Source organism: Crocuta crocuta, unplaced genomic scaffold (genome assembly GCF_008692635.1).
Source record: "Crocuta crocuta isolate KB4526 unplaced genomic scaffold, BGI_CrCroc_1.0 scaffold417, whole genome shotgun sequence".
Taxonomy (NCBI): Eukaryota; Metazoa; Chordata; class Mammalia; order Carnivora; family Hyaenidae; genus Crocuta; species Crocuta crocuta.
The window spans coordinates 756,749-769,423 of NW_027536463.1; the positions used below are offsets into that span (position 1 = coordinate 756,749).

A 12,675-nucleotide genomic window follows, 5' to 3' on the forward strand; every position below is an offset into this window, starting at 1 on the left:
GCCTTGCTCCTCCCTTCCCTCTTCGGATAGGAGCCACAGGGATCTGGAGCTCGAGCTTCCAAATTGAGCTGGCCTCAGGCCAGGTGACCTTTTCTTTGTAAGTTTCTTTCCTAAGGAGAGGTGGGGGGGGGTGCGGGGAGCTGGGATCTCTTTGGTGTTGTTGTGGGGGGTGGTTAGTGAGGAAAGGAAGGGGGTGGAAGAGAGTAAAGGGCTGTTGTTAAACAGTTTCTTACCGTAAGAGGGAGTTCAGACCTAGATCTTTCCAGTTAATCACACAACAAACTTAGCTCATCGCAATAAAAAGCGGCTCAGAGCCGACCGGTTCTTCTAGGCACTGAGTCGGAACAGGCTTCTCTCAGCCAGGCATCTCGTCCAGTGGGACCCGCCAGCACGGCCAGCAGCACCATGTGGGGGACCAAACTTCTGCCAGTCCTGCTGCTGCAGCACGTCCTTCTCCATCTCCTTCTGCTTCCCACCCCCTGTGCAGGTTAGTCTTCTCTGTTTCCTCTTCCCCATTATTTTAACTCTCTCCTGCTAACCTTGCCTTTTCCTGACACTCCCTGCACCCGGTCCCCAGCATCCTTCCTTCGCTCAGTGTGTGGCTAGGGTCCTTTCAGCCTCTCCTTGTGCTTCCTTTTGATACTCTTTTTCTGTTTGCAAGGCATTTACAATGATAATTACCATCCCCTCAGTGCCCCCCCTCCCCAATCCCACCCAGGGGCTCCCTGAGCCTCTTAGTTGTGGACTGTGGGACAGGAATGAAGTGCGAACACTGGCTGGAATTTTGCTGGTTTGGATAAGTTGAAGGCTGAACAGAAGGTCTGGTCTGAGGAGGGGAGAGGGATTGTCAGTACAGCAGGGACTCACTTCTTTCCAGAGGATCATTGTCCATGACCTTCCACCACCCCACGTCACTCAGTCAACATTGGGGGCTACATGAAGACTTGATACGGGTTTTCACTTGGAGAAGGCAGATGAAGCCCTGAGTATATGCATGTTATAAAAATGAAAGAGAAAGCCTCTCTTCTAAGATCTCATTCTGTCTGGGTATGGATGTCTGCCCTGTGAAACTGCAGTGCCTGGGAGGCAAAGATTGTGTGACTCTGATTAAAGCTGCAGAAGGGACCCTTTCAGCCTCTCATTTTCGCCTCTGAATTTGCAGGTTGGGAAGGAATTGCTGTTGAGTTCATACTACCTTCCTGGAAGTGTAGAGATTTTATTTGCCGCTTTGCAAAGTTTTCTGTTGTTATCAGGGCAAGAGGAAACATCTGTATTTGGTCGTATTATCATTGTAGTGGCTGAGGTGTCAACGGGAGAAGGTAGTGAGCACCATGGCCGGGCACAGGGGAATAAAAGAATGGAACAAATGCCCACGTGATAGACGTGGCCTTTTCACAATACAAACCAGAGAACTGGCCGTCTCTTGAGCTAAGTTAAATATGAAATGTATCGTAACTCTGGTCTAGTGTCTGATGTAATGCAAGGGTTGAAAATATCAAGAATTTGCTAAGTGACAAGGAAAAACGTTCAGCCCACCTTGCCTTCTTACTCAGTTTTGTGAAGTGGTCCTCTTGAGAACAACATTGTGTGGGAATGGCCAGTTTGAAAACATGTAGGCAAGATTTCTGAAAGAGGTGATAAAGAAGTTAGCTCAATCAAAGAGGTTATCGTGCTTGAGGTGTGTCATGCTAAAATGCACTCTCATAAGACATTGTTGATTTTAGGAGGTTTGGAGCTTAAATCGAGAGCATGGCTAATATCTTGGGGGCTTTTCTTTTTTAAGATTCAAATGTTGATGGTCTGAAGTATAATATGGTTTTACCTGGAAATCATCTGTACTAATGCGAGAAAAACACAATGTGGAAAACCCAAACAGTAGATCAACCATAGACAATGTCTATTTGTTTTTGGCACACATTACGGAGTTTTGGCAGGAGATATACATTCGTAATGATATTTCACTTTGGCTAATGTTGAAATGACTGCGTTTCCTGAGTATAGGGAGAATGCAGCCCCAGAGTGTGCTGGCAGGCAAGGAGAGGCCAACTGGGGATTCCAGATATGCTGTGAATAATTCCTGAAGTGGATAATGCTAAAATTGTCATCAAAAGAGGGTCTGGCTTGGTTTGGGTGGTAAGTTTATTTTGATAGGTTTTTTTTATGACTTTCCCCCAAATGGAGACTATGGACAACCCTCTTAGAACATACAAAGAAAGTTGGTCCTTTTTTATATCATCTCACATTGAACACTTAGGGGTTTTGTTGTTAATTGCTTTGGTTATACTTTTAGATGAATCTTATGAGTCTATATTCGTACATATTGTAAAATAATACAATGTGAGAATGCAAGTAGGTACTAAAACGAGGTGACAATCAATCATGAGCAAGATGTCTTATGGGGATACTTTATTGAAAAGTTTCCTAAGAAATATGCAATATAGTGACCCAAGCCATCCTTATAGGAGTTGGTCTACATAGAATTAACCTCTATGCACTTCTACCTACACTGGAAACTAATATCCAGGCCCCTGTAACAAAAGAAGCATTAAATAAGCACCTGATGTCCATGAACCTGTGAGGGATATAAAGATGAACAAATGCGGAAGAAACCCACATTTGTTGAGCAACTGTATGGGCCAAGCTCTAAAAAACTTACTTAATTCTGATAAGATTGACATTATTCAGCTCCTTTTACATGGGGGAAATTGAGTTTAAAGACAGTAATCATCTTTTCATAGTAAAGGGACAAGAGCTGAGATTCCTACTCAAATCTATGAGAATGAAATATGTGCTGTTTTTTTCTTCTTTTATTTATAATGAAGCCAGAAGCCATGAAATCAACTGAAATTGCCTTTTAAAAATCCATTTTGCCAAGTAAAGTAAGAAAAACTCTGTGTTAGAAATACTATTATACTATGACTGAGAGTTCATTTCTAGTGTTAGGTGTTTGGAGAAAATGTGGTACCCAGGTTGAGTATGAAAAGATGGATGGTAGTATGATCGGTACCTAAGTCAGGAAACAGAGAGTGGCCAAGGACATGGAGGTGAGGAAGTATGAGCACAGGTAACCATGTGGGATTGGTATACTGAGTACCAAGAGGGAGTTAGCAGGGCCTGTGATTAGAAAATGAAACAAGGTAGCATGAACAAGCATGAATTCTGTGCCAAAGTATCCTGAACATCGTGGGTAGCAGTTGGGAATTTTGGAGTTGAGAAGATACCTGTCTTAAGCTGTACTTCAGTGTGGTTGTTTTGGTCACTCCGTAGAGGAACAGTTGTGGAAGAAATAGTCAGGGAGGAGACCAGCAGGAGGCTTCTATGACAATGACAGTGAACAAGGAAGCCGGATGAAGGTGAAGAAGGGAGGCACTGAATCTCACCTTGACTATCCTCCATTCTCTTTGGAAGAGATTATTTCACTGCATTTCAAATACCAACTGTGAAATCCAAGTCCTTAGATAACAGCAATGAAAATGAAAATGTGGACTAGTATTTATGATTCTTGTCTTTGGGAAGGTTAAGTCTCCAGCCACAACCGTTCCCTCCATTAATTATTTGTGTACTTTCATCTTAACATCTTACCACTTCAAGCTGTTAATCACTAATCATGTGGGTAGGTTTCTCAGAATATGCGGAGCCAGATTCCTGCTTCTTTCCACACCCTGCAAATCCTTCCCTTGCATGATTTTCCTTTGAAGTCAATGGTTAGACCATGTAGAGAAGAAAATATATGAGGTACTGAGAGAAATGAGTGTGAGGCCAGGGACCAGAGGGAGAAATGTGTCTTTCTTCAAGCACCTTGATACATTTGACCCTACTTTCTGTTTGTAGGTTTTCACTAAGATCCTAATGATTTCAGTTCTAAAATAGGGATTTCAAGTTCTTCAAGAAATATAGCTTCCAGAATGTTTTCCCATACTGGGAGAAAAGGAGAAAGGAGTTTTAATTTCAAGTACAAGAAAGCATGACAAAGTTGCAGTGATCTCTCACCCTTTGATTTCATTTCAATATTTTGTTTATAAACTTCAACTAATAGTTATGCACAAAAAATAGTAGAGAAAAATCTGATCCAAAGGTATTTTTTTTTTAGTTTCTTCCCAAATTAAGATGGTCTTTTAACTGTTTTCAGTAAAACAAGCATCAGTTGCTAATACATATGGAAAAAAAAGTTGAAACTATTTTCAGCAAAGGAGTTTTATTTTCACATTCTGTTTTTGAATGACTTCTGTTTTGCATTTTTCTTTTATTGAAGAAGAAATTAGTCTTATAGATGCCTGGATTACATGGTGCACAACTACCTTGAACGTCACATTTTTGAGTAATTTGTTACTGACCTAGTAGAAATGATTAAATTATAAGGGACAGCTTCTAAATCATGAGAAATAAATAGTGAAGGGGAATTCTGATACTTGGTTCCCTTTGCCTTTGATTAACTCTGTAGCCCCAGACAAGTTTTTCACTCCTGTCTATTATCCAGTAAAGGAAAAATCATAGATTTATTTGCTCTTCTGAATGCTTTTTGATCTTCAGATGAAAGGTGGTGATGGAGAAACTTATCAGCAGGCAAGAGTTACAGTACTTTTATGAGATACAGCCACACATTAACGCATTTCAATAGGACAACTGAGGATCTATAGACTTAAACATGAACACTAATCCCACAGAGACCTCTTTTCTTGATAGTGGTTCTCAGAACTTGCCTTCATATTGCATGATATTGAGAAAAGAAACTGGGGTATTGACAAGGGCTTCTCTTTTATTTTATTTGATAAATAGTAAAATGCATATCTTAATTTAATGTTTGCCTTGGGCTTCTAAAATTTAGCTTTACACTCTTCTCTCACACTTAGACATGTATAATAAATACATGCATAAGGCACTACACACACAGGTAGTATACATGCACATTCCCTTTAACCAACAGTTTTATTTATTGGATTTTCAGCATCCATTAACTACTATTTGTTTCTAAGAAATACTCAAATTTATATAGGAAATCAGATGATTATTATGCTGTGAAACATTTCATAGCTCCTAAGAAATAGTGCATTATGGTCAAAGGAAGAAACTCTTCTTGTAGAAAGGTATCTCCCATTACATGGTCCTGTGGCAGAAACCAAAATGTGTAAAGAATTATACCACTTCTTTGCTTGGGAGAATGACAAGTTCTTCTCTATGCCAGAAATTAAAGAATGGAATTTCAAAAACAAAGCTGACACTCTGCATATTTATAACATTTTTTATCCAAATTAACTTCCAAATATTTACTTAATAATCATAGTTTAAATAGCTTCAGATATAGTATAACTTTCATTTTGTAGAGTGATTAATTGGTATATTAGCACTTCAGGTAATTAAACAAAGTCATTTGGCAAGTCAGTCAGAATGCCAGAATTATCATCTGTCTGCCAACGTTATGCAAGGCATTTGGTCCACACTCAATAAATAACATGTTGATAGATTATTTGGTTGATTGAATTTCTATGTTAAAATGTCTTTTGAATTATATCTGTTGTACCATAGCCATTCCGTCTTGTAGGACAAAGAAAAGTTAAAAATGAAAACATTATTACAGAAATTAGTACCAGTCTTTTGGGGATTGTGTTCTGGAGTTTTACAGAGAACCAGAAATTTAGAGGACTTCATGTTTTCTCATATTTATTGTGGACTTCAGGTTAGGATAGACATTAATGAATAGCATCTGCAAGTTTAATAAACCAACTGGAGCCAGTGGTTGCTGGCAACTTTGAGAGTATGATGCCATTGTTTGTACCTCACTCTGCTAGCCGTATTTCCAAATTTTCTGCACAAAAATTTCACCCTCTTTTCTTGGCACATTTCACCACGTATAAAGAGCAGGAATGCATTTCCTGTCCTACCATCCAAACTTCTTTTCTACTGATAGCTTTAAACCACATCTTCAAAAATTATTTATAAGCCATACTTCTACATACTCTGTTATGCTTCTTTTTAAAAAAGACGGCATCGTGAGTGTTTAAGAATGGAGGTTCAGAAGCAAGGCAGCTGAGTTTCAAATGAGTTTTGCCTAAGGGGCAGTTAATTTTTCCCTGTGTCTTGGCTTCTTCCTCTTAAGAATGAATATATTATTACCACCTTTGTTATAAGGATGTTCAAAAGAACTGGTAGGCAGAAGAGAGCCACAACCATGCCTCTCCTCAATACACAAGAGGTGCAATCTCTTAGACACTTGGATCCTCTTTGTGAAGATAGTGACCATCGCTAGAAACTAGGTAACTTTGGGCAAACTGAGCATAAAGAATTAAGCGCTTGATACTCTGAAGTTATCTATAAGATGAAGTCTTTTAGGATGTTTTAGGTCTGTTTTTATGTTTTTAATAGGAGGCTTCATGCTATCTAGGGGCTTTGTAGAATACTTTCATGGAGAAAAATGATATTGCTACATTAAAGGATAAAGTTTTACACACATTTGATTTATAGCATTTGGCTTGATTTCAAGACAAACAATCCAGTAATACTAAGAAATAGTGCCCTAAAGCACAGAAAACACTTATGTAGGAAATGAGAAGGGCTAAAATATGAATAATATGAAATACTTTAAAGAGAGTCAGAAGAATTTATCCACTGCACCATTTTTAGTGAGAAGTTTCTCATATGTAATTGAATTGGCTTGTCTAATTAATACTATAACTTACATAAGGGCAAACTGTAGAAGGAAATGACAAATTTAATTACAGAGCATGATATACTAAGCCCAGGCATTTGCTTACATACTGTTTGGAGAATATCATGTCATTTATTTCTTTAGAGTGAACTCTGTCCTAATTTTTAAAACCATATTTCATTTTAAAGAATGTAGATGAGTGACTCTACGTGACAAGTTATTTATTCTTCACTGATTACAATATTCCTCTCTTGCTCTTAACTATCTGAGAGTATCAATCCCCACCTCACATCAACCCCAACCCCTGAGATCTAGTATGTTGTCAGATAAAATCACTATCTTGTGGATGATCCCAAAGGACATTTTTTTATGTGAGCCTTAAAAGCTGTTTTCTCCATTTTTTTTAAAAAAAATTATTATTATTAATAGAAGGACAGAAGAAAAGAAGAAACACACTTCATGAATTCAAAAAGTCAGCAAAGACTACTCTAATTAAAGAAGACCCATTACTGAAGATAAAAACAAAAAAAATGAACTCTGCAGACCAATGTGCCAATAGATGTATTAGGAATAAAGGACTTCCATTCACTTGCAAGTAAGTTGCTTCATTTTGTTCTTAGGATAACTTTGCAAATATAGCATCTACTAATTATCATCATGGTTCTCCCCATTTTTTGTGTTCAGTGTAATTTGCCCTCAAAAGTATAAGCCTGACTTGAGTTTTCACTCAGTATAACAGAAGATGTTGCTCCCAGTTGATAGAAATGTAAGGGAGTGCACATAAACTGCTATCTTTTAGAATCCACAGTGCCTTTGGTTAAGGAATTTGTGTTTTTTCATCTTACGAATAGTTGAACTTTAGAAACTAAAATTCAATTAGATTGCCTTTTATCCAACATTTTAAAGTATTCCATTCAGTAAATATATATCTTTTATTGCAAGAGGAGTGGAGGAATTTTCATATATAAATTGGGTAAGAGCCAGAATTTACTGCAACTTACATCATTGTCTTACGGGATTGAAATAAAAGGTGTTGAGAGAATTAGATTAAAAGACTAGAGGGATTGGTGTCAGCAGCAAAGCTATTCAAAAAGAGTTAGGGGATAGGGATGATGAAGTTTTAGGTGAAAAGTGATGGGGCAATTCAAAAAGGCATGAGGGGATTCCAACGGAGACTTTTCTTATCTTTTGTAATTACCTGTGTAACCTCACAGGGAAGAACTCCTTCCTGCTTTGCCAGTGAGCCCAAGGATAAAATTTGGGAATTTCAGGCCTTGAAGGAGACAATTACATCTGAATAATTTTCTGAATTGCCAGATGAAAATGCATTTCCTCATTCTTCCTCATAAACACCCCAGCCCCTCACTTACCTGACACCCCTTTATTCTCTATCTCATTCTATTTTTGACCGGTTTGAGCATGAGATCTTGTCAGTTTTGAATTCTACTAGTGATTGCATTTGGTCAGTGCCATGTCATGTGAATACAGATTTTAGTAATGTCGTGGCAAGTGACCCTAATTTCATCTTGCCTTTTTTTCAGATAAGTGAGTGTATGGGCCTGAGGGAAAGGGCATGGTCAGGGAAGGTCATAGACAGACGTAGAGGAAGAGAGACTATCTCCTTTCTACTCATTTATAACTCCTCTGGAAGTGTTTTTCTTGCCAAACTGCCACTTTCTGGGAGGGATTTCCTGGCCGGGAGAGTGGTGAATTGGCTTTGCATGTATATTCCTGTGATAATTCTGTTTCTTTCCCTGACTTTCCTGCTTGAGATTGTTAAACATGAATTATAGAAAACTACTCTCAATCAACGTCATAGCTGTGTAGATTTACGGTGATGTTCTTCTTGCAGTTGAGGAGGTTAGATTTATTATATTTTTCTCTCACAGGCTTGGGAAGGTGAGTTGAAGGAAATGGGAGAGGTTCATCTCATTATTGATTTTTAACTCTGAATCTGAAAACACACTTCTTGAATCCATAAGAAAGGCATTTTGACCTCTCGATTTTCACACCTTATCTCTAGAAAACAAAACAAAAGAAAAACTTTTCCCTTTGTTTTATTTAGGAGGAACTAAAATGCGTTTGCTACATTAAAGAACACATGTGACCTGATTAAAAATCTTTACATATCCCCCGTATGAAGTTTCATACTTTCCTACTATATTCTGGTTGAGTTATATTTAGTTTCCAAATTTATGGCAACCTGTGCAGAAAACCACATGTAGAAAACCTTTGTACAGCCCAAGTTCCTCTGTCCAGAAATGTGTCATCCTTCTCACTTGTCTATCCCAAATATACATATGTGTTTGAAATCACTAAGTACATTAGTCATTCAGAATTGAATGGCCATACTGTGATAGTTTGAAATTATACTCTTAATGAATTAAAGGATCTTTTTGCAGGCTTATTATATGGACTAGAATCAATGAAAAACAATGGCAAATATACCAAAATGCTTGGGAAATATCAACAACACTTTATGAAAGCATCTATGATTCAGTGGGTGCAGGGTGGAATTTTCTCAAACACTATCTCCACCTGAGAAAGTATCAACAATATTAATTTTATAGAGATTGAAGTTCTTTTTTTGCTGAGTAGGAAAGATGACCAAAATGCCTGATTCTAAGCTCCTCAGAAAATTGCTATCCATGACTTGACTCAAGAGAAGAAAATATGAGGCTTTCTTCTTCTACCCATGACTGAGTAACTGGTATTGGAATTGCGTTTCTGACAAATATAATGAGAAAACTAGACAAAAAAAGATCTACATGTGTGAAAACTTAATTTTGTTCTTGAAAGAAATATGATAATTAAAATAAGGATAAGATAAAGACTCTTCAAGTCAAACTTAAGATGCAACTCTAGAATCTGACTGTTTGGATCCATTCTATTTGGAGGCATAAAGTGAGACAAGGAAACACTTTTCTGAGAGAATATGGCATTACAATGGAATGAGAGCAAAGGGTGATTGGAGTTAGCAAGCTGGAAATTCTGATACCTGTTTTGCGGATGCAATCACCTGTGTATTCACAGAGGCAAAGCTTGTATGTTCCTGATGGGACTCATGAGTCACCTCCAAGGCATTCTCATGTCAAAGCCATATTATTAGTTGATGAGTAGTTTATATATGTGTGGTATGATTTTATTTGAAAAATTTTTTTACAATTCTTTATTTTTGAGAGACAGGGCACAAGTTGGAGAAGGGGCAGAGAGAGAATGAGACACAGAAACCAAAGAGGCTCCAGGCTCTGAGCTATCAGCACAGAGCCCAAAGTGGGTCTCGAACTCACAAACTTTGAGATCATCACCTGAGCTGCAGTCAGATGCTTATAACCAACTAAGCATACCAGGCACCCCAAAATTATAAATTTTAATGTGAAGTTAAATGGCAAGTTATTGATTCTGTAGCTTAAAAATTTGTATTTAGATGTTTGTTTAGTTTATCTTTATATGAGTTCTTTTCTGATTACTATGCTTTCAAAGTCATTTAACATGCCCCCCCCCCAAATGCTGCAATAGAGTAATAGGGAATTTAACACGTATTGCATAAGCCTACAGTCTACCAGATCAAAATTCAAGTCTCTTTTTAGCCAATTGTCCCATAAGTTATTCTGCCACCACTGCAAAAATATACTTTTATGATTTTCTCTTAATTACTATTTCAGCTGTAAATGTTCTTGTAGGTAAATATTTCAACATGTCTTTAAGCACAAATTTCACGAATATAATTTTTTTGGTATTTTGGAAATAGAATAAATAAAAATAGAGATGATAGATAAAATGTTTCAAATAACTTTACAATAGATTTTATGTTTCATAAAAGTTATTTCCCCTTATTTAAGATTCTTTAAAGTTGGCAAATTACGAAGAAATAAATGACTAACTTGGGCTATCTAAAATTATAAGAAAACTATACGTTCTCAAAGCAGTATATGGATTAGAAGTGAAAAATGCTTCTTCTTAGAAAATCTGTATTTCTTTTAATTAAATACTTGTACGTGATGACACAGTGATTAGCATGAATGTAGTGAGAAAGAACTTTAATACCATTTCTTAAAGGAAGATAAACAGGTCAGAATTCCAACTTCATTTTCCATATTGTAAGACATGTTTGACATTTAATATGTCAAAAATTTTATCAAGTTCTTTACTATGCTCAGCTAAAGGTTTTGTCTACTTGTCATTTTACTTTAGAAAGACTTTTTTTTTAGTTAACAACAAAATCCTATATAATAATTAGCTGCAGGGTGATAAGTGTAGGAGTGACACATTTTAGTAATTTTCTTCAAGATGGTATATCTAAAGCATATGTTATGTTATTAATAGATTTTTTAAATTAAAATTTCCTACGTTAGAAAATCTATTTAGGAAACATTGACTTACATACACAGCTATCCTAATAACAAGATTTTCATGGCTTTAATAAGCTTCCATGGTTTACAACTCATCAAGAAGGGATATAATATGCAAAATTTTCCAAATATTTGATTTCAGTTTGATTCTCCTTTTGCTAGGAGAATCTCCTGGATGGTGATATGTCTAATGCATTTTAGGAAATGTCACTTTAGGATGCACTTTATATAAGTACAAGGTTTGGAAGTTAATCATGATATTACAAATATAATCATTAGTATATAACTATAAACAAAATCTTCCAACTTGCTATGTACTTACAAAAAAATGTGTTCATTAATAATCCAAGCAGTTGTGTTATATATTGATTTTGCTTATTTAAGTCTTCATTTGTCTAAACATCATTTAGAATAACATGAGAACGTTCCAAACCTTATTCTGATACATTCTGTACGTGTATGAAAACTTAATTGTGTTCTTTCTTTGGCCATCAAAATGGTAGGTTCAAAAATCACTCATATTTTTATCATGCATATGTAATCATGTATCTTTTTATATTGCCCTCCTTGGCTAAACCATGTGCCCATTCTTTAAAAACTGTATAAATAGTAGTATTCCTTCTTTTCATTTAGATATTTTTTTCAGGGCCTTTGTTTTTGATAAAGCAAGGAAACGATGCCTCTGGTTCCCTTTCAATAGCATGACAAGTGGAGTGAAAAAAGAGTTTGGTCATGAATTCGACCTCTATGAAAACAAAGGTAACTGGTTTCTCCCTAAATGTTTCATAACAAAATAAAGTATAAAATATGTGTAATTTCCTGCCACAGTGCTCTTTCCTGCTGATTTTTCTATTAGCGTCCTGATTATTTTCAATATAGTATTTTAAAAAGAACATTTCCCAAACACTCCATAATTACATTGCCCCCTCCCTCTTCATTTATTTCTAGGAGCATCTCCTAGAACTCATATTCTCCATGTTCATTTTAGAAAGTGCCACCTTAAGTTAGTAGTTTAAGGGATCTCATATAGTATAGTAGATTGAGCTTATTATACAGTATTTTATTTATTTATTTTTTTAATTTTTAATGTTTTATTTATTTCTAGGAGAGAGAGAGAGAGAGAGAGAGANTTTTGAAATATTAATTGTATTTTCCTTCTTATATACTTTAAAAATCTTTAAAATAATAAGATAATATTGTTTGTTAATATACCTATTTTGTTCATCTGATACTGTATTCACAGGTATTTACTCTGATCCAAAGCAGAATTGTATCAGTGAAATAACTGGCAAATGTTAAATGAATGTGAATTTTACCAAATAGATCTCCTATCACATAAATTCATAATTATGGATTGTATTTATGATAATAGTACTGATTTCAAGCTTAATGTGTTTTAAAATCATACTGCGCCATTAAATTTGAGTATTTGGTAATATATATAGATATTTCCTTGTTAATAAGGTTGATGTTTAAATTAAAATTAAAATTATGATAGAAAATAAGATGACCTAATTATTTTATCTTAAAGTAACTCTTTGAGTTGAAAAAATTTTGCAAATTACTTAATTTTTATTTTTAATATTTTGTTAAAATGGTCTGTATATTTGAGCAAATCATTCTGCCAAATTAAATTTGTCTGGCTAGTTGAGTATACAGACTAATCTACACTGAAAACAT

The 12,675-nt window shown here is 35.9% G+C and overlaps 1 protein-coding gene across 2 annotated transcripts in view; it reads left to right on the forward strand.

The window, feature by feature from the left end:
* Positions 1–405: 405 nt before the first annotated feature.
* HGF (hepatocyte growth factor) overlaps positions 406–12,675 on the forward strand; it is a 72,772-nt gene continuing 60,502 nt past the window's right edge. For both annotated transcript variants that reach the window (XM_077748515.1, XM_077748516.1), the window contains exons 1-3: positions 406–487; positions 7,073–7,238; positions 11,642–11,754. In XM_077748515.1, coding sequence (XP_077604641.1) covers positions 406–487; positions 7,073–7,238; positions 11,642–11,754 — 361 coding nt within the window. The remainder of the gene's footprint in view (positions 488–7,072; positions 7,239–11,641; positions 11,755–12,675) is intronic.